The 23,203-nt window shown below is 46.7% G+C and overlaps 2 protein-coding genes across 2 annotated transcripts in view; both read right to left on the bottom strand.

The window, feature by feature from the left end:
- Positions 1-14,586, bottom strand: part of LOC119394877 (nephrin) — a 278,061-nt gene extending 263,475 nt beyond the window's left edge. The window contains 1 exon segment of the mRNA XM_049416006.1: positions 14,479-14,586. Within this exon segment, the coding sequence (XP_049271963.1) occupies positions 14,479-14,566 (88 nt within the window). The 5' untranslated portion in view covers positions 14,567-14,586.
- A 97-nt stretch (positions 14,587-14,683) lies between these two features.
- Positions 14,684-23,203, bottom strand: part of LOC119394876 (trichohyalin-like) — a 144,965-nt gene continuing 136,445 nt past the window's right edge. Inside the window, exon 2 of the mRNA XM_037662177.1 lies at positions 14,684-14,874. Coding sequence (XP_037518105.1) covers positions 14,684-14,874 — 191 coding nt within the window. The remainder of the gene's footprint in view (positions 14,875-23,203) is intronic.

The following is a 23,203-nucleotide window of genomic DNA, read 5'->3' as shown; positions in this document are numbered from 1 at the left end:
AGCTCGCATTATAATATATATATATATATATATATATATATATATAGATGGTCTATATTGCTTTGTTTCCACGTTACGACTAATCATATAATAATATATCTGAGGTTTAAAGTCTCAAAACCATGGTATGATTATGAGGGACGCCGTAGCGGAGGGCTCCGGAAATTTCGACCACCTGGTGTTCTTTAACGTGCAATGAAATCTAGGTACACGGGCCTCACACATTTTCACCTCTATCCAAAATGCAGCCGCCGCGGCCGGATTCCATCCCGCGACTTTCCGGTCAGCAGTAGAGCGCCATAACCACAATAGAACAGCGTGGCTGGGCGTGTTGCAACGATACTGAAAGTTTCAGTGTTGAAAACGAAGATGGAGAGTGATGCTTACGAAACGAACAGTTCCCCGAATTTTTACATTGTTTTTTCTATCCTAATTGCTGCGAATCTCATTAATTTGATTGCGTACGACAACAGCACTATAAAGCCCGTAGCAATCAGTATGGCGTTAGCTCCACCGCACAGAACATTTTGCGCGAATACCTTGTCACGTAAACGTTGTTTACACTCTTGGATAGGGGTGAAATTGGGTAGGTTAATACGAGCTTAAATTTCGTGGCAAGATATATCCTTCAAGCAGCAGAGGTACGAGGCGGTAAAATTCGATAGCTCAGAACGTCAGGCAGTGTTTTCCCAATAGCAGTGTTTCGAAATTGCAAAGCAATTTCGGAAAACAAGAAGCTTTTACGATGCCATGAGGTATTCTTTCTTTATTTCTACTGGGATGTACATCTCGCGTTTCGACGTACATTTAACCATTCTTCTTTGCCAAACAAGGTGGTGTAATTGGCGAGCGTCCGCATCGCGTTATAATGCACGCGACGCACAAGTAGAAAGAAGCCTAGTCGAATAAACGGAAGCGTATTTACTCATCATGCAGGCTATGTTGATTTTGACTTTCACGTCTGCAATCATGTGTGTTCCACGAGTTCTACCTCAGAGTCACATAATCCGTGGAGATAACTTCCGGTATACGGAACGGAAACAGACACCGTGACATGTGAAAAATCCTTCGTCCAAACATTGCCGTCCATGCGGGTGCACTGATTGCGTAGAGGTAACTCGTGTGAGCCCGGTTAGCACTTCGATACAAGATTTGGTGGATGGTTCACGTACGTCAAATTGCGTGCTTGCTTTCCAGGATTTCCGCCGTGGAATACAGGGCTCTCTATAGCTACTGAGAAAGGGGCAAAACAATAATAGAAACGAAAACGCCGAGAAACACTAAGTATGAACTTTCAAGTCTTTCAATGCATCTCGATCCGGCATAACGTACGAAGAAGGTACTATTACATATTTAAGTATGGCAACCTTCGAGAGTTGTTGAGTTCCGCCCTCGTTGGATTAGGATGGCTGCAACAGCGGGATCGAACGCGTAACTTCGTGATCTGAAGCAGTGTGTCCTCATCATTATTACTTTTTTGAAGGAGGTATGTTCCTTTGCACGTTACCATAATTATGCCGAGTTACAGGCAGAAGACATGCGCAGATTCTGTACAATGGCAGATTATTGGCATCATTGTGTGTGTCGTCATTTAGAACTAAGCGACGGAAGTGATGGAGCCAAGGTGCCCCTACAGAGTCTCCTGTCCGCAAGGCAATGATCGTTTGTGTTTGGCCAGCGCTTCGTTTGTTGGGCGTGCGTGCGATGGGTGGCAAGTGGTGTTGCGCTGTGGGCTGCAGACAATTCCCCTGAACAGTCACGAAACACTAGCAGCTAATGATTACCCTTCGTTTCCATATTAGAGTGTTTTAGCTAACAGTGATGCTGTACCGCGCGTAAAGTACGGTAATACCCTACCGGCTGAAGAGTGCTCGCGCGCGAACAATAGAGTACGGAAACACTTTCCGTCCACCGTTATCAGGCCTATCCGTATACCGTCAGTTGGGCGACGTGCGAAAGGTGGCTCGTACTTGGCTTATATTAAATTTCGTCGACCCTACCAACGCAATGACAAACGCCGCTATCCAAAACATCTGCATTCTTCCCTAAGTACTAAAAACAGTTTGAGTTCGTCCGCAAACTTCTCACAGTTAGCATTTTACCTGACCGAAGCCCAAACTTGAGCCGCCTGGTCAGGTGGTGCCATCTAGCGCTGTAATGCGCAACCAGGAGAGCTCACAACTAAGCAGGTGTGTTGTACTTCATCGAAGAGGAATGGCGATTCTAGTTGGCCTTCAGATCCGTCCGAATCGCAGCTGTCATTGTCCGACAGCTCCGAGGAGCTTGTGCACGTGGCACCGTCAGTCACGGACATGGTACGGCTGTTGCGGCGTGATCACCTTTCCGCTGAGCGTCTGCTCTTCGCCGCTCTCACAGCTTTCGTACTCCACGCTGGCGGCACCGGCGTTCCTTGCCCAAATTCCGGTTTTTACCAGCTTTTGATTCACGTGAAGACAGTACTGCTTCTTTGGGTTTCGGTTTCGGTGTTGTGTTTTTCGCTTATTTAAAATTGTCCAATTTTCCGAGTAATTCTAGCATGGCGCCTCTGACAGGACCGTCTCAGCAACATAGAGCACCATTACTTTGACATGGTCGAAAAATCGCCGGAGTTGGCCTTTAAGGGCAAGATTTTTCAATATGTGTAGAGATACGTGGTTTGGCCAAATTCTAAATGCTCCGATTTATATCATATGGATCCACCATTTAAATTTGAAATCCCGCTATCTTTAGACAGAATTGTTGAAGCCCTTATTCACCGATTAAGGCTAGGCACTGCCTACACCAAGCATCTTTTGCACAAAATTGGCCGCCGTGAAATTCCTGAATGTGATTGTGGATTTGTAGATGAAGACATACATCAACTCCTACTAGCTTACCCACGGCGCGACACACCAAAATGCCGACTTAAATAAGCGTTTATGGCATTAGACCGCAGACCACTAAGTTTAAGGAAACTTTTGGGCCCGTGGCCAACAAGAAATTTGCAGAACTGCGCTTGAAAAACGTTCAAAAATTTTCTTGAAGGTAGTGAATTCTTGGCCGTTAGTAGAGCATTTAAGCTTTGTTTCATTTTAACGTCATTTATGTGTCTGTTGACTATTTTGGTCTTTGTTATTTTATGTAAAGTTTTTGTTTAACATCATCGTGTATATTGAAAACGACGTGCTGCACCGATACGTTTACAATGATGATGGACACCGTTGGGTTCCCGTTCTTCCACGTTCGCTTCGTGCGCAGGTCCTTGAGGCCTTTCACGACGACCCATCTGCTGGCCACTTGGGATTCTGCAAAACATACAGCCGCCTTATGAGCCGCTTCTTCTGGCCTGGCCTCTCCACTTCTGTTGCCAAGTACGTCTCTTCTTGCACCCTATGTCAACGGCGCAAGCGGCCGACTTCCGCTCCTGCTGGCTTGCTAACCAATCCCATGTCCCGAGGAACCTTTTGCCATTGTTGGAATGGATCTAGTCGGACCTCTTCCTGTAACGTCTGCAGGATATCGCTGGATCGTGACAGCGGTTGACCATCTCACACGGTACGCAGAGACCGCTCCTCTGCGCTCTAGTTCTGCCTCTGACGTGGCCACCTTCTTTCTCGAAGCCATCGTCTTGCGTCATGGTGCGCCCCGCGTCCTACTAAGCGATCGCGGCAAGAGTTTTCTATCCACAGTTATACAAGAGATGCTTAAAACTTGTGGCACCGTTCACAAGACAACATCAGTACCACCCTCAAACCAATGGCATCACAGAGCGATTCCACCGCACGCTAATTGATATGATATCTATGTATATCAGCCCAGCTCACGACAACTGGGACACGATATTGCCATTTGTGACGTTTGCTCACAATACCGCCGTCCAACGCACTACTGGGTATTCACCGTTCTACCTCGTTTATGGCCGTTCGGCGACATTCACCATTGACGCTGCATTCTTATGCACTCCAAGTGACAGTTCTACAACCCTAACCGAGCAGTTCGTTTCGCGGCTTCAAAATGTCGGCAACTTGCTCGGCTCAGCACAGAAGCCAGTCAACACGATCGCAAACAGCGGTACGACAGCTCCCATCGTGACGTCTCTTTCCGTCCTGGCGACGAAGTGCTCCTTTGGACGCCTACTCGTGTTCCCGGGTTGTGTGAAAAGTTCCAGTCGCGATTCATTGGACCCTACATAATTAATGAACAAACATCCCCTGTAAACTATCGTGTCACCCCAGTTGAGGCTTCTTCCGACCGTCGCTGCCGTGGTTCAGAGATAGTCCACGTTTCCCGTCTGAAGCCCTTCGTTCGACGTCTCTACCCAGTCTAAGTCGCGGCCAGGCTGGCCGCTTCGGCGCACGGGGAAATTAGTGTGAGCATTCTTCATACTTGCCATCTTCTCACCTGTATATACTCATCATCACCACTTGGGTCTGAGTAGTGGGGCTCAGGCTCGAGGGCAATAAAGAAGAGTCTTGCGGCCTGAACGTTGTCTCACATATACATATGTGTGATTGTTGACTATGTTGTTTTGACTTTTATGCCATACCTATACGAGATAATTCATCTACATGATGTCTGGCTTCAGAACGTCATATAACGGGACATTATTCTTTGTATTTTTGAGGAGTCATAGTGTCACGGTGTTCTTCAAGGTGTATACTGTATGTACGGCGGATTTGTTATGTTCGAAAACTTTGGACCCTATATACTCTATGTTCGACACCTGCAAGAGCTAAGGAGTAGCCGGCGCCTTATTTGTGCGCCAACATCTCCTTACGTCATGTCAATAAAAAAAGTATTGCGGCGATCGCGCACGACTCAGCACTGGGCTTATCGCGTAACTCTACCTTTTTGAAAAAGAGCGTGAAGCTGCTACAAATGTGTGGAGAAATCCAAGGTGCGAGCAAGTGTAGCATACTCACGCAATAAATTTGATACGGCCCACATCGCTAATAATGTAGTTCTATCTATTGATAAACTCGCCTTGGGATTTATCAATGTCTCACCGATGTGAATTTAGCAAAAAATAGCAAGATAGCAAAACAGAAACTGGGGCGGAGATTTTCTCCATACTGCGCAACCAAACTTGTTTTTGTGGTTGATTAGAGGACCTGGACGTTGCTCAGTTAAACCCACAACAACCAAACAACCAACCGAAACAACCAACCAGTCCAACAAAAAACACTCCCGAAACACCACTGCTAACTTCATAGCGTCCTTTTCTCAAAAAAGGAACAAGATAACAATAGACACCGCAATGGTTGCTGGCTCTTCCAGGTGTATATGTGTGGTTTTTCTTTTTGAGATTTATATCCTATAGTACTCTGCACTGGATGATAGTGATAGGTCGCCGTCGTCAAGAAATCTTATTTGCAGGGTCGTCGTTTGATCAAGTGCGACTTGAATAGAATGCGCGCCCAAGTCATTACTTTAGGAATGAAAGTGTCAAAAGATAACCCAAACACAATGTGAAACGGCTTACGTACGCAAGTTAACCGCCACTAACGCTCCTATTCTTGTGGAGTGCTGTTACCGTGCAGCAGCCATCAACACTGCCAACCTAGCTACGCTCCCGTAACAATGCGATTGCCAGCTTCAATACTAGCGGATGGATCGATGCCGGTGGTGGCAAGCACGCCAACTAACAGGTGCATTGTGTGCTTACTAGGATGCACTGAGCTGCGATTGTATCGATCTGGCACGTCATTGTGAAGCTTAATTGGGCCTTTTGTTTATTTGGTGCCAGTATCTCCTACGGAATACCTAATATATATAGGTCTGTCTCGTGGATAAAGCCCCGAACTGATACTACGTTTTCATTTAACCTTACGTATTCGATTTCCAAGTATCACGGGGCGCTATCTTGTATACTCTTGCGTTATGTGCGTAAATTAGATGACTAATGCCTTGGTTGAATTGGTGTTTAAAAAATATGCACTGTGATTTATTAAACAAAGCCGTTTTCTGAAAGTCCAAGCTTGGGATTGCAACATTAAGTACCTTGAACTGTTTCCTATGGTCACTACTGCGTTACGCAGGTTTACTCAAGGTTGAGCTCAACCCTGGTTTAGGCGGCCGCATTTCAATAGGGCAAACATTTTTGTTACAAGTTGCCGCGCACCGAAATAAGCATGCGTTCGAGAGAACAAGTTGATAAAATATATACGGTGTCCCCATGTGCGTCCCAACTCATTATCATATCCTTGTTCTGGCACATACAAACACATAACTGATATTCTTGGTTGACGTAAGTAAAGTATTTCTAGCGAGTGTTCTCGCTGTCCAGCATCGGTGCGTTCGATTTCCACTGATTTATCATCACGTAGAGACGAAAGCGGTAAGGTGTTTTTAACACGAAAGTGTTCTATGCCGGAATCCACCAAGACACTCATGGCGTATTTCCGTTGTGGAAATACATCAGCAAAATGAACGCGATCAGACGGCAAAGAAAAAAAGTCAAAGTTTCGCCGCAACGGCGAAACAATGAATGCGATAGCAATAAATTGTAATGTAACGCGAAGAACGGAAAGCAGCTCGAAATTGCCAGCGCGTCGCTCGAGCCCAAAGGACTCACGGAAAGAACGCACACAGGACGAGCGCGAACTAATGCGTCACAGCTCGACACTTGAAGCGCACTGCTCAAACATAAAGCAGGACGCACGAAACGAACGAACAGGTACACACAAGACGAGCGCGAACTAATTGTCACAGTTGTTACTTATTTCTGTTTGAACAGCGCGCTCCTTTCGCAAACGCGGCCGCTGCAGCGAGCGAAGCGAAGTACCCCACCGGCCGCCCCTTCTTTCCTCGAGATAAGCGCACGAAGTCGACCACGCCCTGTAGAGCGAAGAGCAACGGCGTTCGGCGACGATCTTTAAAGCGCGCCACACGCGCGCACGTCGCGCGATCTATGTGGCCACTAAGAAAGCATGCTGAATTTCATGGTGTGTATAAATAGCTCGCCGTTAGCAGGCTGAAAGACTGTGCTGTCGTGGCCTAACGTCTACCGCGGCGGGCTGCAAAGCGAAAGGTCGCACGTTCGATTCCGCGCGTCAGAAAGAACTTCTGACTTCTTTTTCTTTATGGCATTTCTATATATACATACTTATACATATACTGTGAATGACGGCGACGGGGACGGTCATTTTCCAGCCGAGACTGTCCATATAATTGCTATCGCAATAAAAAGTCAGCAGCAAAAGTTTCTTTGACAGGAGTCAAAAGATCTTTCAGCCAATTGTGATATCGGACATATAGCTAGCAAGGCTAACAGGCGAATGACAAAAAAACACAAAATGAACCATCACCACGACCTCTCGCTCTGCGGCGTTGGCTAGCGGGTATTTACCACACCGCGCTACCATCAAACACACGAAGGAGGTTACGCGAACGTGCCTTTTATTTATCTCTCACTTTTCTGTCACATTGCTCTTGATTCGCGGGGTGGTGTCGCCGTCTGGCGACCACCGCTTCTATATTGACTTAAGAAGGGCGCCAAGCCTGCCCCATACTTAACTCAGTCTAACCTGTTCCGTCATTATTTTAAAGTGCAATATTACGGCCAGGCAGGTTTTTGATGATAATGGCGGCCCAGGGTTCCTGATGCTGTATTTCAAAAACTGTTTATATCTCCCTTTTGCCTCAGGAAAGCCGGGTATTCAAAGCAGGCCGTTGTGAGAAGCACGCCAACACTTCATTTTCATTTTCGCGTCCATTGAGAAACTTGTTTTCCTTTGGACTCAAATAAGGAGTGAAGTATGGGGTGCCGCGGTAAAGCTTGACCCCCCCCCCCCCTCCTCCCTATTATAAAACCCTGCGCACGCCTATCCTTCCAAGATACTAGCACACTTCGAGCTACACGAGAATTTTCGTACGCTTCATAAGGCTTCATTCGAACATTTCGTTTACTATGACCCGGTATAAACACAAGAGGTTCCGAGAAAGCAATGCGGAAATTAATAGAAACCCAATTTTTATACCTTTTTGGGTTTATACACAACGTCAAGATGAACGGCGCACAGACCCGTGCTTTTCTTCCTGAGACGGTTAACGAAATTACATGGGTTCAACTTTTGTTCAGCGCGAGTAAATAAATTCTCCGTTGAGTGGTCCCGACAGCGTCCGGTGTTGTTTGAGTAGGTTATTTCGAAAGCTAACTGATCGACATCAGATAAAGCTGCGTCGATTCGTTCGATCCAACGCTGTAATAGCCACGCCTTCTACGATGAGCCGCGCTGCCTGCTGTTGAATTCCACGCGCGTGGCTTTGCCTGACTTGGTTTTTGTATTTCTTTTGCGTGTGCGTGCTTCTGTGTGTGTGTGTGAATTCTTTATTTCAATTCACGCGCCTACACAACGGCTGCGCCAAATGCCGTTACCAGTTTTATATTTAGCTGTGTTTCTAGCTGGGAGAGGGAGGGGGTATCGGTGCGAGGGAGGTTTATGTGAACCGTGGATACATACAGACAGGTTATCACATACAATTTGAGTCGGTTTGGCAGGTATAAAAAATCAAAGTTGAGTACGAACACGACAGTCGATTCACTGAAAGCATTCACACAAAAGAGCTGCGTCCGTATATATTCCAGAAATAGATGTGCAGTCGTAGATAGAACGGCCTTTTCTTTTTGGCCCGCTTACTGAAGTTTTTTCTATGAGTTCTTTTGATAGAGCGCCCTCTTTTATAAAAAAGAGAACGAAAATGCAATTCGAAGTTTTGATATTTTTCTCGCAAGTCTTTGGGGGTGGTAGAATCTACATCTGGAATATTTCAGGAATATCTGATATTTATTTTGGAGCAAACGAAAGACAATGAAAAAACGCCAGCAAATGCATGGATGCCAGCTGAAGGTACGCTGCGTGAAAGAAGGATTGGTTTACGACGAAAAGAAAGCAAATAAAGAGCGCACCAAAAAAATCGGGGGGCCCTTAATTTTCGCCTTTAAGAGTTGAACGCGACAGCGAAGACCGACCCGTAGTGCGCATTAAGCACTAAGTGCATACCCATTAATGTGTTGTTACACACACACATACGCACACACACACGCCTACACACGCGCGTGTGCGACGTATCTATAGTAATGGTACAGGTTTTCGATCTAGCACATTTCTCTTGGCTAGAAAGGCGGAACCATAAAGGCTCTGCTGCAGTCGAGACATGTTTTTCACAATGTCTCACAGATGGCAGCACGTTATCTAATGTTTGCTGTTTGCTTGATATGTTTTCCGCTAGATGGACACAGTTGTCCATTTTTGGAGCTGTTTGTAAGTTTGTGTGTGAGTGTGTTTTTAGCGGCGATGGGTGTACTATCCCGGCTTTTTCAAAGCATGGCGTCGCGCAAAAGGCGTAGTTTGATGGCCTCGCCAATTGATGCGCCTACAAATCACCGAATGGGCTCATTTTCGTCGGGACACCTGCCGAACAAAATAAAGAAGAATCCCTTAAGGCTGTGCTTAGTTTGAAGGCACGCGGCAAGAAGTCCGAGAGCCGATGGCAGTGCGAAAGATGTGAAGTTGGTCTTCACATGCCTGTGTACTTCAAAGTTTTTCACACACGAAAGTCACACTGAAAAAGTTGATGGAGTTAAGCGTCGCCTTGCGCGATTGTGCGTTTTTGCCAGGCAACATTAAATGCGTTAAGAAGAATCCTCCCACTACATGGCATTTATGTAGTGTTTTTTCCGAAGCAGTTGGAAGTTACGTCGTGGCTTTGTGGTAGGACACCTGCTTGCCACGCAAACGGCCTCTGTTCCATCCTCAATGGGACCGAAGTTTTTTATTGTTTATTTCATTTGCATCTTTCCCGATTTTTCGGTCACGGCAGATTTTTCGCTCAAACCAACGAAGCCGTCACTGACACCGACGCCGACACCGGAATTTCTGCGAAACGAGCTCTAACGCTATCGCGTTAAAATGTTTGCTTCAATATTAGATAGTACACATAATAATAGCTGCTCAACGATATCTGTCAATTCAATAAGCAGTAGTATTGTAGGGTCAATTTCTCGGAGGTTCGTATCAAGTTGCAATGGAGAAGACCGGATGAAATTCTTTCTGGCCGCTAATTTTTCGTGCGCTCACTATTCACGTCAATGAATGTGTGCAGACAGCACAAGAAGTCAGCAAGACTAGCTTCTTGGCGAAATAAAATGAGCTTAAGAGAGTGAACGGGAACTCTTTTGAAATCACATGAAACTGCGCCAGCGTTCCTTCGTGTATATGACGAACTTACGGCATTTGCATGTCGACACAGATACGTTGCGCTTCTTTACACACACGCGGAAAACATTGGAGTTTCAGTCTTGAAGCACTTCCTGGCGCAAAGAGCCTTGAACTCTATCTGCATAGACATGTCAGAGTTGAGCCGCAGCCGGAAGCAATAGTAAAATAGTGGTACGGGCGAGGAACGGTTGCGGCTTTTGCGACCAACTGTATGAGTCGCGGCCTTACTTTCGTCACCTCGAATTTGACGTTTTACTGAACCAAGGCTTCATTCTCTATGGTAAAGCGCACGCCCTCACCGATAAAAGAGAGGGAGGCTGAGCGGTTATTGGTCGGAAGAAAAAAGATGGCGCAATCTTCTTAGGTCTATGAGGGAGCATGGTTCAGTGCCGCGTGGAAAGAAGTCTAGGGGAAATAAAAAGTGAGTAGAACGGGAGATTAGAGATATTGTCAGCGCACAGAGCGGGCGTCTGCCACCTCTACTGACGGGCGGAAATAGGGTGTAGCGCGAAATATATTCCGGTGCAGTCAGGGTAATGACGACAGTGAGCAGACTCCAGTGCGCCAGACTAATACGCGATTTGCAGATGAACTGTCTTTCAAATACCCACAAACGCATACAAAAATGGGACCACCTGCAATAGACATTACTAGCGGAGCTAATCTGTAACAAAAAAAAAAGAAAAAGTTAATGAGGCACGTCTTGTTTGTGCAGAGTTGAAAGAAAGCTATTGGAAATGGGCTTGCAATCTGAGTTGAAGCTAGAGAAGAGAGGGCAATAAATGGCTAAATTCGAGAACACCGTACTCCGATCACTCACTGCACCGCTCTAAGTAAATATTTGGTGTGCCAGTTATACTTGCCGCACACACACACTCACGCAATCTCACTCACACACGCACTTTGTACCTTAACATCGCACTCACACACTCACTCATTCACAGACTCACTCACAAGTTGCAGAAGACCCGTCTTGAAGAGCCAGCTGGTACATGATACTGCCAGGAAACAGCGCGAAAACGGGAATAAGTCGAAGGAACAAACAATGCTCTGTAATGCCTTCGGGCCCTGAGGGCACAATAAAAATAAATAAATAAATAAATAAATAAATAAATAAATAAATAAATAAATAAATAAACAAATAAATAAATAAATAAATAAATAAACTCAAGCGCTGACGAACTGTGCGCATAACGGTGCTTAGTCCGGTTTTCGCGCAGTTGTCTCGCAGTATCACTCACAAACTCACTCGCTCACTCGCGGACTCACTCATTCAGTTACGCACTCTCTACCTCAATATCGCAAACACACACACACACACCAACACACACACACACACACACACACACACACCACACACACACACACACACAACACACACACACACACACACGCGCGCGCACACACACACACACACACACACTCACTCACTCACTCATCACTCCCTCACTCACTCACTCACTACTCACTCACTACTCACTCACTCACTCACTCACTCACTCACTCACTCACTCACTCACTCACTCACTCACAAGCACTATCTCTCACTCGCGCTCTCTCTACCTAAATATCGCACTCACACGCTGACTGACTGACGGATTCGCTCACTCACGGACTCACTCACAAAGTCACTCGCTCACAAACTCCCACCCTCACTCACTCATTCAGTCCTCGTTGCTGAGAAATTATGCATATCTACGCAAAATCACGAAGAAAGTCACTATAGTAGACAATGACATGAAGCTAGAGCTAGATAAGGAAAGAGAAGCTTCAAACACCCCTCAACTGTGGCCACTCTGGGCGACGTGATTTCAAAACGGAACAAAGCAAACATCAGAACGGATTCAGAATTATTATCGACAACTGCCGCAGATTCAACATTGTTCACCGCTTCCGCAAATGCCGATCGGCGTACTATTGTGGCAGCAAAAAAAAAAAAAACGAAAATGAAAGAGTCGTTAGAGCGACTACAGCTTTTCGAGAAAGCAAAAAAACGAGTGTGCAGAGAGGGAGCGGCGCTTTTTCTACTTTTCTTGTCTAAAATCACCGTCACTTTAATAACGTACGTCTCTGAGCTCTTTACAAATCACGCAAAACTACAACGAGTGGCTAGCTCGTTAACGGCGTAACAGGATGACAACATAATCAACTAGCTCAGTTTCCCATCTTTATTAACTGAGGAAACATCGCTAAGCTAAGTATGTCATCCCGGAAGCTAATTCATCCCTCAGTCGCAGAAAAAAAAAGAAGTCAGGGTTCGAGAGACTGTCGTCCAGATAAAGTTTACTCTTGCAGTCTAAATTTTCGTGCTTAAACGGTATAAAATTACGTTTTAGCGTGAATGGAGAACTTTGATAAACAAATATGCAGATTATATAAGCAAACAGAAATATAGTACAAGTAAACGGTCTATTCAACGCGAAAAAGTAGTATTGAAAAAGGAACTCTTCTTTTCGCGGAAGCTTTATTGCGACAGAATTATAAATCCAATTATTCTTTCCGCTCCGAAAGAATAATCGCGTCACCGCTTATCGGGTTTTCAGTGGCTGGACAAGGTTCACTAAGGGATGAGTTTTTCATTTTGTAGGTTTAAGCTAACATTCGAAAGTAATGGCACCGGTGAATTGCGACAGTTGTGGGAGTAAAAAAAAAAAAACCGCGAGTCTACGCGTTGTGTTTTGACGATTGGAAGAAGGAAATTCAATACCAAGGATCTCATTACGCTTTTCTTTTGTCATGCGTTTTGTATATATCAGTTTTCGTCCCTGTTCTTTTTACAAAAGTGCTCTTTTGAAAGGTAATTTTATGCAAAGGCTGCGCAGATGTTTGAGCATAAACCCTCACCACCACAGACTAAATTTTTCTCGAATCTCTGGTTTACTTGCGCTCATCGCGGTACGCCTTCGGTCCTTCCTGCTACTGATTACAAAATCGAAGTCTTTCTTTTTATTAAGCAAACGTATATATGTTCCACTTGACACCTTCGACAAGAATATAGAATTTGAAAGTTTAGGCGACCATGGTTAAAAAGTATGCACAAATATACAGCGAGAGGCGTTGCCATCTACCTGCAAATGGAGTGTTCAATTTTAGTGCCAATAGCGCGCACACAAAAAAAGAAATAACTGTGGAATTGAAAATGTGTACTTGGGGCGTGACGAAACAAGCTTTTGTTTTCTATTTCGCATAAGGCCACTTTGTTTATCCTTGCTTCAAACTGCGCATTCAATATATTCAACACTAATGTATAATTGTGAACTTTCAGATGCATTCATAGGCGGGCAAGCGCACGATACATTTTTTTAAGTAAAAAAGCTCTTCCCACCCACCAGACATCCTCTGCTAAAATGTAACCTGCTTCTAGAATTGCGCAACGTTACAAAATTTTGGAACAGTCTTTTATTGCATCGTAGTCACCCGGAAGTTTTAAGCCTGGTGATCCGTGCGCTGTAGCATTTGCGATTATGTTCTTTTTCTATTCCCTTTCTTATGCCATCGACACTGCAATGCCTGCTTTAAAATGAAGCAAATCAGTGAAGTTACACGGAACTCTTCAGAATCTGTACATATGAAAAGCACAGTCCTCTAATTGCAAATCCACCTATAGGCATAGAGAAGGTGAGTCTTTTTTATGTCCATATGTGAGGAGAAAGTGGTAACTCGTTATTACAATGCAAACTTCATCGTTTCAAATGTCCGGGAGTAATTGTCATGATACAAGAACAACTTCTTTGCGCTTCTAAGTTCAACAAACAAAACTAACCGCAAGACAAAAAAAGAAACAAGAACACGAAATAAAGTGCACGCGCTTCAATATTCAAAGGTTATCCATCCAATACCCGGGTAACGATTCAATGCACACATCCGCGCAAATGCAACCTCATTAAAAGTAAATCGCGCGTTATCGATGAGAAAAAAGAAAAGCAAAATATACCCCGCATGGTTTCGGAAAACAGTGCCTGCAACAAGTATGAAGTTCTTATGAAGAGATCGAACACCAACAACGCACGCACACAAGCCTGCACTGAATTACCATTCATGAACCATACCGAGGTACCGACTGCGTTCTCTATTTCCACCTACTTTGTAGTTGCCGTAAGTGTCAACGATAGAAAAGCGACCGTCGTTTGTTTGATAAGTATCGCCCGATTCACGAGTGTGAAATTGTTTCTGCGACAAAAAAATACAAATAAATAACAGAGAGAAGACACTAAATAGCAAGGAGACTGTTCCGCCGATATCCCGTTTAGGGCGAAGGTGTGCGATCAAAGGCACTAACCGAGCGAAGCAGTGGCTGAAGAGGCGCAGCCCACTAGGAGCGCAATCCAGCCCAGCGGAGGTATCCCCGAGTCCCTTCGGCGACGCATGGTATCCGAGCGTCGGCAGCGCGCACGTACCCAGCGAGGCACCAAATGAGAACGGTGAGCGCTCGCTGTGGGGATGCGAGGCCGCCTGGCGGTGCGGGCGTGAACCTCGGCTCCCCGTCAGCCTCCCCTCACTACCGATGCCCGCACGGGCGTGGTTGGTGTGCGTATGATGGGCAGCGCCACCGCGGCTGCGCGGCGGCGAGCGCAGGGCAGCCGTGGCTTCACCGACGTCACTGCCGGCTTTTTGGAGACCAGTGGGGGAAGAAAGAAGAGTGGAGGGTAGGCAACGAGGGTTGTCGAACCCGAATCTTGGTGTGTTTACCAAGAGCAATATGAAATGCCCGCCACCTGGCCTGACTTAGGCCTCGGAAGTTCGTGCGTCGTTGCTAGAGAGGCGTCCCAAACGTTTCACGCTCTGACCTGTGAACTCCGGCGCACCCGAATAGCCGTGAGGTATACAATCCTGAAGCGGAAAATGCCTGTATGGTAAATATATCCGAGAAAAGAGAAGAGACAGGAAGGAAGCACGATGCGAAGAGAAGTGCTAGCAGATAGATATTGAGTATTTTCCAATTCTTGATTTATTGAGGCAAAAGCGTATCAAACTTGGACCTGTAATATTCCTCTCCGGTGGAGAAAAGTCATGCGCAGTTTCATTTTATACATTTTTGTATCATCTGCGCGCCAGGATTTCGTTTTTTGTCCTCGCAATCAGTAAATATATCGCGTTATATTTAGGATGTAAGCGAACAGTGTGCTTTACACTAATTGGATGTTTGCTTACTCAAGCAGTGTATGAAAACAGTGAACTTGAAAGAAGACATTTTCCATGATTACCTCCTAATGTGCATGATAGCACGGTTTTACGCATGAGACATTTCTGGCATGGCGAATACATGCAGTCGCATTTCTGCTAAACTCAATCTGTAGGCTATATGTGAGCAGTCGTGTGATATGTGATCCATGCTGTATGAATCCATTAGCGACTCATACTTTCCCGCCAGCAATGCGCGGAAACTTGTCCTGTTGAAAGACCGCGTGAAAGAGGCTAACGAAAAAAATATATATATATATATATATATTATATATATATATATATATATATATATATATATATATATATATATATATCAGTGTATTAGATCAAGGTATGTTGCAGGCTTGCCGATTAAAATGAAATCAGCCGCTGCTTTCCAGAAACAACCCGTTAATCTTCGTACGTCAGTTTGCGGCAATCCTAACCCTGAAATCACGTTTGTGTCGCAAGGTTTAAGGACTTCAATCTATTTCCGCAATGTGCGCCGTGTCGCAAGCGTTGAACTGACTACCTGATAATGAAGTCTAAGTGGTGCTTTGTGCCTGCCTCACAAGAAACACAGATTGGAGCTATGTACGCAAAACAGGGTGCATTTACCATTGATTTAAATAACACGTCGGTGTATTTGGATCATCTGATAGCACAACTTCAGGTAACTTTCTCAAATTTGTGGAAAATAATGTGATATATTATCGCACAGGACCTCGAGCGAGATGCTTGCAAAATGAGCCACAGAATCCGAAGACGAAAGCGGTACTTCACTTTTCCTCTGCAACGTGGCAAGTAAAAAAATTTGACTGACGCCGACGTGTCACCTTTTCTTTTGTTTACCATATTCAACGCCTTCCTCTCTTACTGTCATGCGAACGCATGGATTTTTTGATGTTCCAATATCCTCTTTGTTCTGTTTATTTTTTTCCCGTTACCTACAGCAGTACATGAAAAACGAACAAAACAAACAATGCTATGTGGCTTTTTAGGATTTAGGTCGCAAAATAAAGGTAGTGCGTCATCCATCATGTTGTCTTGTTTGAGAGCTGTCGTCAGCTCATGGATGTGTCACTGTTGAAGAGACAACTGTGTGTAATGAGTGGATCATTGGCCAGTGTATCGCCATCGCCGCAGTCATTTTTCTCATTGCGTAGCTGTCACTTCGCTTCGATAGGATACCACCGGTCACTGTACTTACTATTGCATGTGTTATTTTGTACAATGTTTCGCTGTGCTGTAAAATGTCAAGGAGACCTTGGTCTGTTACGAGTAGCTTTACAGTTAGAAGCATCGTCGCGAATTGCATGCGTCACATTGTGCTTGGAGGCCATAGTTGAATCCAAGCTTGGGACATGAACATGCTTGCACTCCCGAATATGGTTTAATTCTGCTCGGAACTTCTTAATGCGTGAAATGTGGAATGTTCGACGAAAGCCAGGAGGGAGTGACATTAGTTTTATGCGGTTCTCCCTTCTTTCTTTTAGATGCCAAATATCTTATGGCGGAGTTCTATCCGGTGGTGGTGGGGTAGTGTGCGGTGTGACCACCCTTACTGCGCATGCGCATACCCTCTCCGCTCATCCTCTCCCTCCCCTCTCCACATCCCTCTATCTCCCTTCTCCACCTCCCCTCTCCACCTCCCTCTCACTTTCCATCTCACCTTCCCTCTCCTCTTTCTTCTGCACTTAACCTCTCCCCACTCCCTCGCCCCTCCCCCTCTCCACCTCCCCTCTCCCCTCCCCCTTTCCACTCTTCCTCTGAAACGCGCGCTAGACATGCCGAAATACTCTCCTGCGCAACGCCGCGCATGCGCGTCCCCTCCCTCCTCTCTCCTCTCCTACGCTGCCGCCTCTCACACGCCTGTCGACCGCGCTCCCCCCTCGCCCTGTGAGAATTAACGGCCAGGCTAGAGGGAAGACATGACGCGCGTAGCGTCCCTCTTGGCGTTCCACGACGCGAGGTCGGTAGCATGCCCAACGAACGCCAACGGAACGCGATCGTGCAAGTGCTCCGGCTTCGCATCGCCTCATGGTCCCTTTAGCGGGAAATGGGTAATTTTTTTTCTTTCCTTCCGTGATTTCTGTCTTTTTTGTTCTCTCTTTATTTCTATTGATTTCTTTCTCTTTCTTGCTCGTTCTATTTTTCTTCCCATATCTGCCCCCCCCCCCCGCTCTCTCTCTCTCTTAGTTGTCTCTTTATGGCTTGCTTCTCTGTTGTCTTTTTTTTCTCTCTATTTCGATTCGGACCCGCCACGGTGGTCTAGTGGTTATGGAGCTCGATTGCTGACCCGCAGGTCGCGGGATGGAATCCCGGCCGCGGCGGCTACATTTTCGAGAGAGAGAGAGAGAGCAAAATAACTTTATTTATAAAGTCCAGCGAACTTGACTTGGGGTAGGCCTGAACCCCGACCTAGGCATCGGCCGCGAGCCCTTGGGCTCGGGCGGCTTCCTCGGCTCGCTGGACGGCGTACATTTTCGATGGAGGCAAAAATGCTTGAGGCCCTTGTACTTAGATTTAGGTGCACGTTAAAAAACCCCAGGTGGTCGAAATTTCAGGAGCCCTCCACTACGGCGTCTCTTATAATCCTATCATGATTTTGGGATGCTAAACCCCAAGAATTAATATTAATTATATTATTATTCTCTCTCTATTTCTTTCTTTCTCTTTCTTGGATTGTCCTCTTTCACTTTTTCTTCTTATCAAAATTCGTTCGTCTATTTCTGTCTTGCACGTTCTTTCTATGCTACGCCTTCTCTCCTTTCCTGTTCCTCTTTCTAACTCTCACTTCTTTTTCGCACTCTTTCTTTTTTGTCACCCTCAATTGCTATCTCTTTCTTGCTCTTTCTTTTTCTTTCTTTATTTTCTTTCTCTCTCTCGCTTTCTCGCGCTCTCCCGCTTTATTTCTGTCTTTTTCTCTCTCTGTCTCTCTATTTCTTTAATTCACATTCTTTGATTCTTTTCTTTTTCTCTTTCTTTCCTTTTCTGCCTTTTTCTCCCTATTTTTCTCTTTCTCGTCCTTTCTATGCCATGCTTCACTCCCTTCCCTCCTTTTCTAACCTCATCACCCTCACTTCCTTTCCCACCTACTTGCTATTCTATACTATACACGGCTATGCTATGCTCTGCTAACGTGCCTGGATAGATGATATTAGAGGAGCTTGCTCGGCGATAATCGGGTGAACCGTGAATGCTCCGTACAATTCCTGTACTAGGTCATATAAAGACGGCACACGTTGTGTGTAGTAGCGACTGTGGTCAGGTTGTTATCGAACCACAAGCGGTCGCATACCTGCAGCTGTGGCCGAACGTGTGGTCGAGAAAATCGCGCTTGAAGCGCGCGTCGGCGCCACCAACTCAGGTAGCGACCGCTTTAGGCGCTTGGCCGCTGCATCCCGCGCCCGTACCTTTTCGAGGTTGTCTCGCCGCCGCTTCCGCGCTGCCTCGGCTGCGCGGGCTTGTATCTCGGGGTCCGCACGACGCTGACGTATTTTGCGGCCTCGCGAGCTCCCACCGCAGGGTCTTGGTGGCGAGCCCGCACTGCTGCTGCCTTGCGAGCCTCTGCTGCGCCGCCTTGTCTCTTCATTCATGTTATCAGTATCGAAGCGCACTTGCTGACGACTGTCCAAAGAGAGATGAAGCGCGCACCTTTAGTGGTCTCCTATCAAACTAGAGCACGCGCCGGAGTGGAGCGAGCGCAACATGCTAGAGTTGGCTATGCTATATGTGGTTTTACCTGCGTTATTGTCACCATCATCGAGGCGCTCGAAGAACAAGAGCAAGAAGACTTCTCTTTCGCGCGAGTGTGCGCCAGTGCGTTACGCCAAGCTAGTGGGAGCAATGAGCAATGAGCCCGGCTACTACGGCGATAGACAAGCGCGGGCATAAGGAGCAAGCTCCTGAAAATTGGCCCGAGGGTCAGCCTCAGTGCAATGCATGGTTGTTAGCGGTGCTTGGAAAGAGACACTCAACTCTGCTGCCTAAAGTAAAGTAGCTCTATGGCCGTTCGCCGCGGAACGCCAGTGCACCAGGCGCGGCCGCGCATCGAAACATAGGAGCGCATGCGCAGAAGCAACCTCAGGAGATACTTCGCGTTGTCTGCTACAGAGCTGTAAGAGGCTGCTTCGTTGTTGGCACTATGGCCAGGGCGCCACACTTGCTTGGCTGTAGTAGAGAAAGAGCGGCGGGCTCGTGTAAATAATTCACGTCAGAAATTACCCGGCGATTTTACTTGCAAGCCCTCTTTCATAATGTGCTCTACAGATTTTATCTGGCCCGCGAGACCAAATATCAGAAGAAAATTACTAATTGCCTACGAAATACCAGCGCACGATTATATAAGAAGTTGCACAAAGCACCCAGTTCATTTAGAGCAGTGCATTTGAAAGCACCGCGATTAATGCATAAACTGTAAATGCCGGTCGGGCCACTAGAGGACTCGACACGCATTTTCTCATTTTGTTGACGTTTGCACGAGCGGTCGGGTATGCCCTGTACGCAGCCAAAATTTAAACGCTGTATGCAGTTGTGAACGCTTTGCTTCGAAGCGATCATCCTGCCTGTCTTTAATAGATTTCGCCTATCAAACAAACATCTTGCACATGCTACGTGATCTTCAACAGAAATGTAATGCAAGAAAGAAAAAAAAAACACCAGGCGGGTGGAAAGCGATCCAGCGTAAACCGAGATCCCCACCGCATAAGTCCTCGAGCGCATATTAACCGAGCCGCAAATATGTGAAAAATCCAAGGCGACAGGTTTGCCTCGGGAGCGAGTGAAAATGCACTGCGTATGCGTTCAGGTGTGTGGAAAGCCGGCCTGAACGGGCACCTCAAGCTCGACCGAAAAGTGAGAAAAATGAAAGGGAGGGGCGAGTTCGGCAGCTCTATAGCTCTGAATGTAACTGCGTGCGCATGTAATATATACGGGCAGAAACACGACGCTAAAGTAAACCACATGGCCAGCGGCCATTTTCTCGAAGGACCTATGGGTAAATAGAGCCGGTGTACCCAGAACGGGCCAGTGAAAGCTCGAAAATGGCGTAGTTGGGAGAGTCAGGCTTGGGACCTGGGCGCATCTCTCGGTGGAAAGAAAAGTGCTCAAGTTTCCGCGACTCCCAAGCTTTTCGGCTAAAGTTCCCGCTCTATCAAAATTGCTTTCTTCAATCTTTCTTTCTCGTTTATTTTTGTTATTCTCGATTTTCTCTTTTATTTCGTTCTTGAGTTCCTTTCAACAAATTCCTTTCGCTTCGTTTTATGCAGTTTTGTTCTCATTTTTCGTCTGATTCGATTCATTCATTTTTCATTCCACCGATGCCGGAAGGCTTGAGCAGCCGAAGGGGAAAGAGGGGCGAAATGGGCCAGGGCCAAGGTATACACCATAGTGGAAGACCGAACACGCCGAAATGGTTGCGTAGGGCTCTCGGTATGTAGAGAGCGGTGCATTTGGGCGACGCCGCTCAGATGTAAGGAAACCCGACTCCCCCCGATCTGCGGTCGTCTCGCGAGGACCCGAGGGACGACGAGAGAGAAAGAGTGAGTCCATTATCTGGGGAAGTCGTACGGTCGGAGCCTCCACCACTCTCCGGAACCTCGACGCAGAACACACTGGCGGGTCACGGCATACATTTCCATACGCGAAAGAAAACCGGCCCGCGCTGTTCCCGCAGCTTTATTGCGCCCCCCCCCCCCGCACCGCCCTTCTTCACGTCCCCCGCCTTGCCGGGACACCGGGTTGGAATCAGCGCGTGCTCCGCTCAGTGTGTAGTTGTGATTTAAACAAGCAGGGTTCACACTGCGTGTGTGCTGGAAGGAGGGGGTAACGGGGGAAGGGGGGAGGGGGGGGGGGAGAGGGTGGTGGCTTGGAAGCCGACAAAGAAATGTTGGCGTCATCATCGTTCCGTTCGTCGTGATCGGCTTGCAGAAGAACCTCACCCATCGAGACTTCCCACGCACCCCGTCTCGCCACCGCAACTTCCCTCGGTGATGGTTAGGCGCCACCTTGAAGCTGTACTCGCCTTTGAGAACACCTGGACCGGGTTGTTTTAAATGATCGAGGCCCGGTCTAAGAAATCAGATATACTCGCGGACAACTTTTCTTGACAATAGGGAAGGCTTCACAGTCGAGCTGGGCGTGTGCTATCGTGTGAAGAATATAGTCCCATAATTGCGTCCGTGTTCTGCATGAGAAATAAAAACAGCAACATTGCTTTATTTTCTACGGGACGCTGCTGAAACAGGCGCTGCACGCACCAAGGATATTTATATTTTTTACTTTACGCAGTGTCATTTTGCGTTTTTGCACGTGTGAAAACGTCGAACCTTTTACCTGCGCCTCACAGTCAAAATGGCGTCTTCGTCTTCAGTTGAGCGCTCGTCACGCGCCTGCTTTCCGATGACTCGCCGAAGGAGCTTGTGACAAATTTCACTAAGAGGTGGCTCTCTAAGCAGACGAAGCGAACGGTATGCAATGCTATTGTTCGACCACGGCCGCTCGAATAATCGGACAGCCGTCACAGGAGGTACGGGAGGTTCACAAACCGAAACTAAGCTCGGCGCGCGCGCCGAACCGGACTACACTGCGGAGCAGTAATGTGCAGTAGCCCCCGTAGCCTTTCCTTCATTGCCAAGAAAATTTGCCCGCGTGCAGAGAAAGCACTGGCGCCTTTCCGTGTTGAGAAAGATTGTACCCTTGCTTCAGCTATCTTGCTTTCTTTTTTTTTTTTGCGTATAAGTCTGAGTTTCCAGATATCCCGCGCGTAAGGTGGGTTCGACTATACGGCGATATTCTTAATTTTTATTATTTTTTCTGGTTTAGTCAAGATGAGCGCCCAAGTAGGAAGCTGCAGATGCCACACTTGTGGGTTTCCTGAGCAAGTTGGGCTCTGTGACCAAGTTTATGGTATATTGTTTTCTCAATAGTATCGTTAGCACAAAAGTGAATGGTTTGCGCTTGCGCATCGAGAAACGCCACATGTCACACAGCTGCATTTTCTTGTTCTTTTTTATTTGCGACATAGACTTGCCCTTAAGGCATAATATTGTTTGTTATATTTGTATTAAATATGCGCCGTTAGGCGGTTTTGTGTATGAAGTTCACGCAGCTCCTTATCGTGCATTTCAAGGGTGCATGAAACGCGATCGGACTTGTCACCTACAACGTCTATTTCTTTCGGAGTCACAAAGACAGCCGAGCGCTATGCACCGTCTCAAGGGCTGGAACACCAAAGGTAGGATCCCTGCCGAAAAGCCGAACGCCATGTCCGGAATGTTAATTGCAAATATAAAGAAATGTGATCTTTTTTAAAAGCGAGATGGAGGTAGCTGCGAGGTGCTGTAATGTTTAACTGCGTCTTCCTTTCTCGCGCTGCGTAAATTTTAGATGATAAACCATCATTGTTTATTATTTCTATTATTTTAGCGAACACATGTAAGCGGCGCATACACACATTAGAAAAGAAAATAGAGTGAGAGCATATTCCGACTACTGCGGTGGGCATAACGTCTGCCTAATGGAATTTGAGAATCAGGCAGGCAGGCAAAGAACTTTATTATTATCCGGAGGCGGCGCTCGACCCCCTTTAGGGGCTGACACCGGTGGGCCACTCCCACGACGGGACGGGGAGGTTAAACTCCACGGCCATGTCGCGGGGCCCTCTGGATGGCCCTAAGCTGGTCTCCTTGTCTTGGCTAGTGAGCAGATAGTTCCAGTCCGCCTCCGTAGAGGGAGACTCGCTGCTCCGCGCAACGCAGGGCATTGCCACAGCATGTGTTGTACGTGCATTGGGGTGGCCACAGCGCGGACACCCCGGCTCTTGCTCATCCATGTACTGG

This window comes from Rhipicephalus sanguineus, chromosome 5 (assembly GCF_013339695.2).
Source record: "Rhipicephalus sanguineus isolate Rsan-2018 chromosome 5, BIME_Rsan_1.4, whole genome shotgun sequence".
NCBI lineage: Eukaryota > Metazoa > Arthropoda > Arachnida > Ixodida > Ixodidae > Rhipicephalus > Rhipicephalus sanguineus.
The sequence above is the reverse complement of the archived record's forward strand: the minus strand, read 5'-3'. Positions and strand labels throughout refer to the sequence as shown.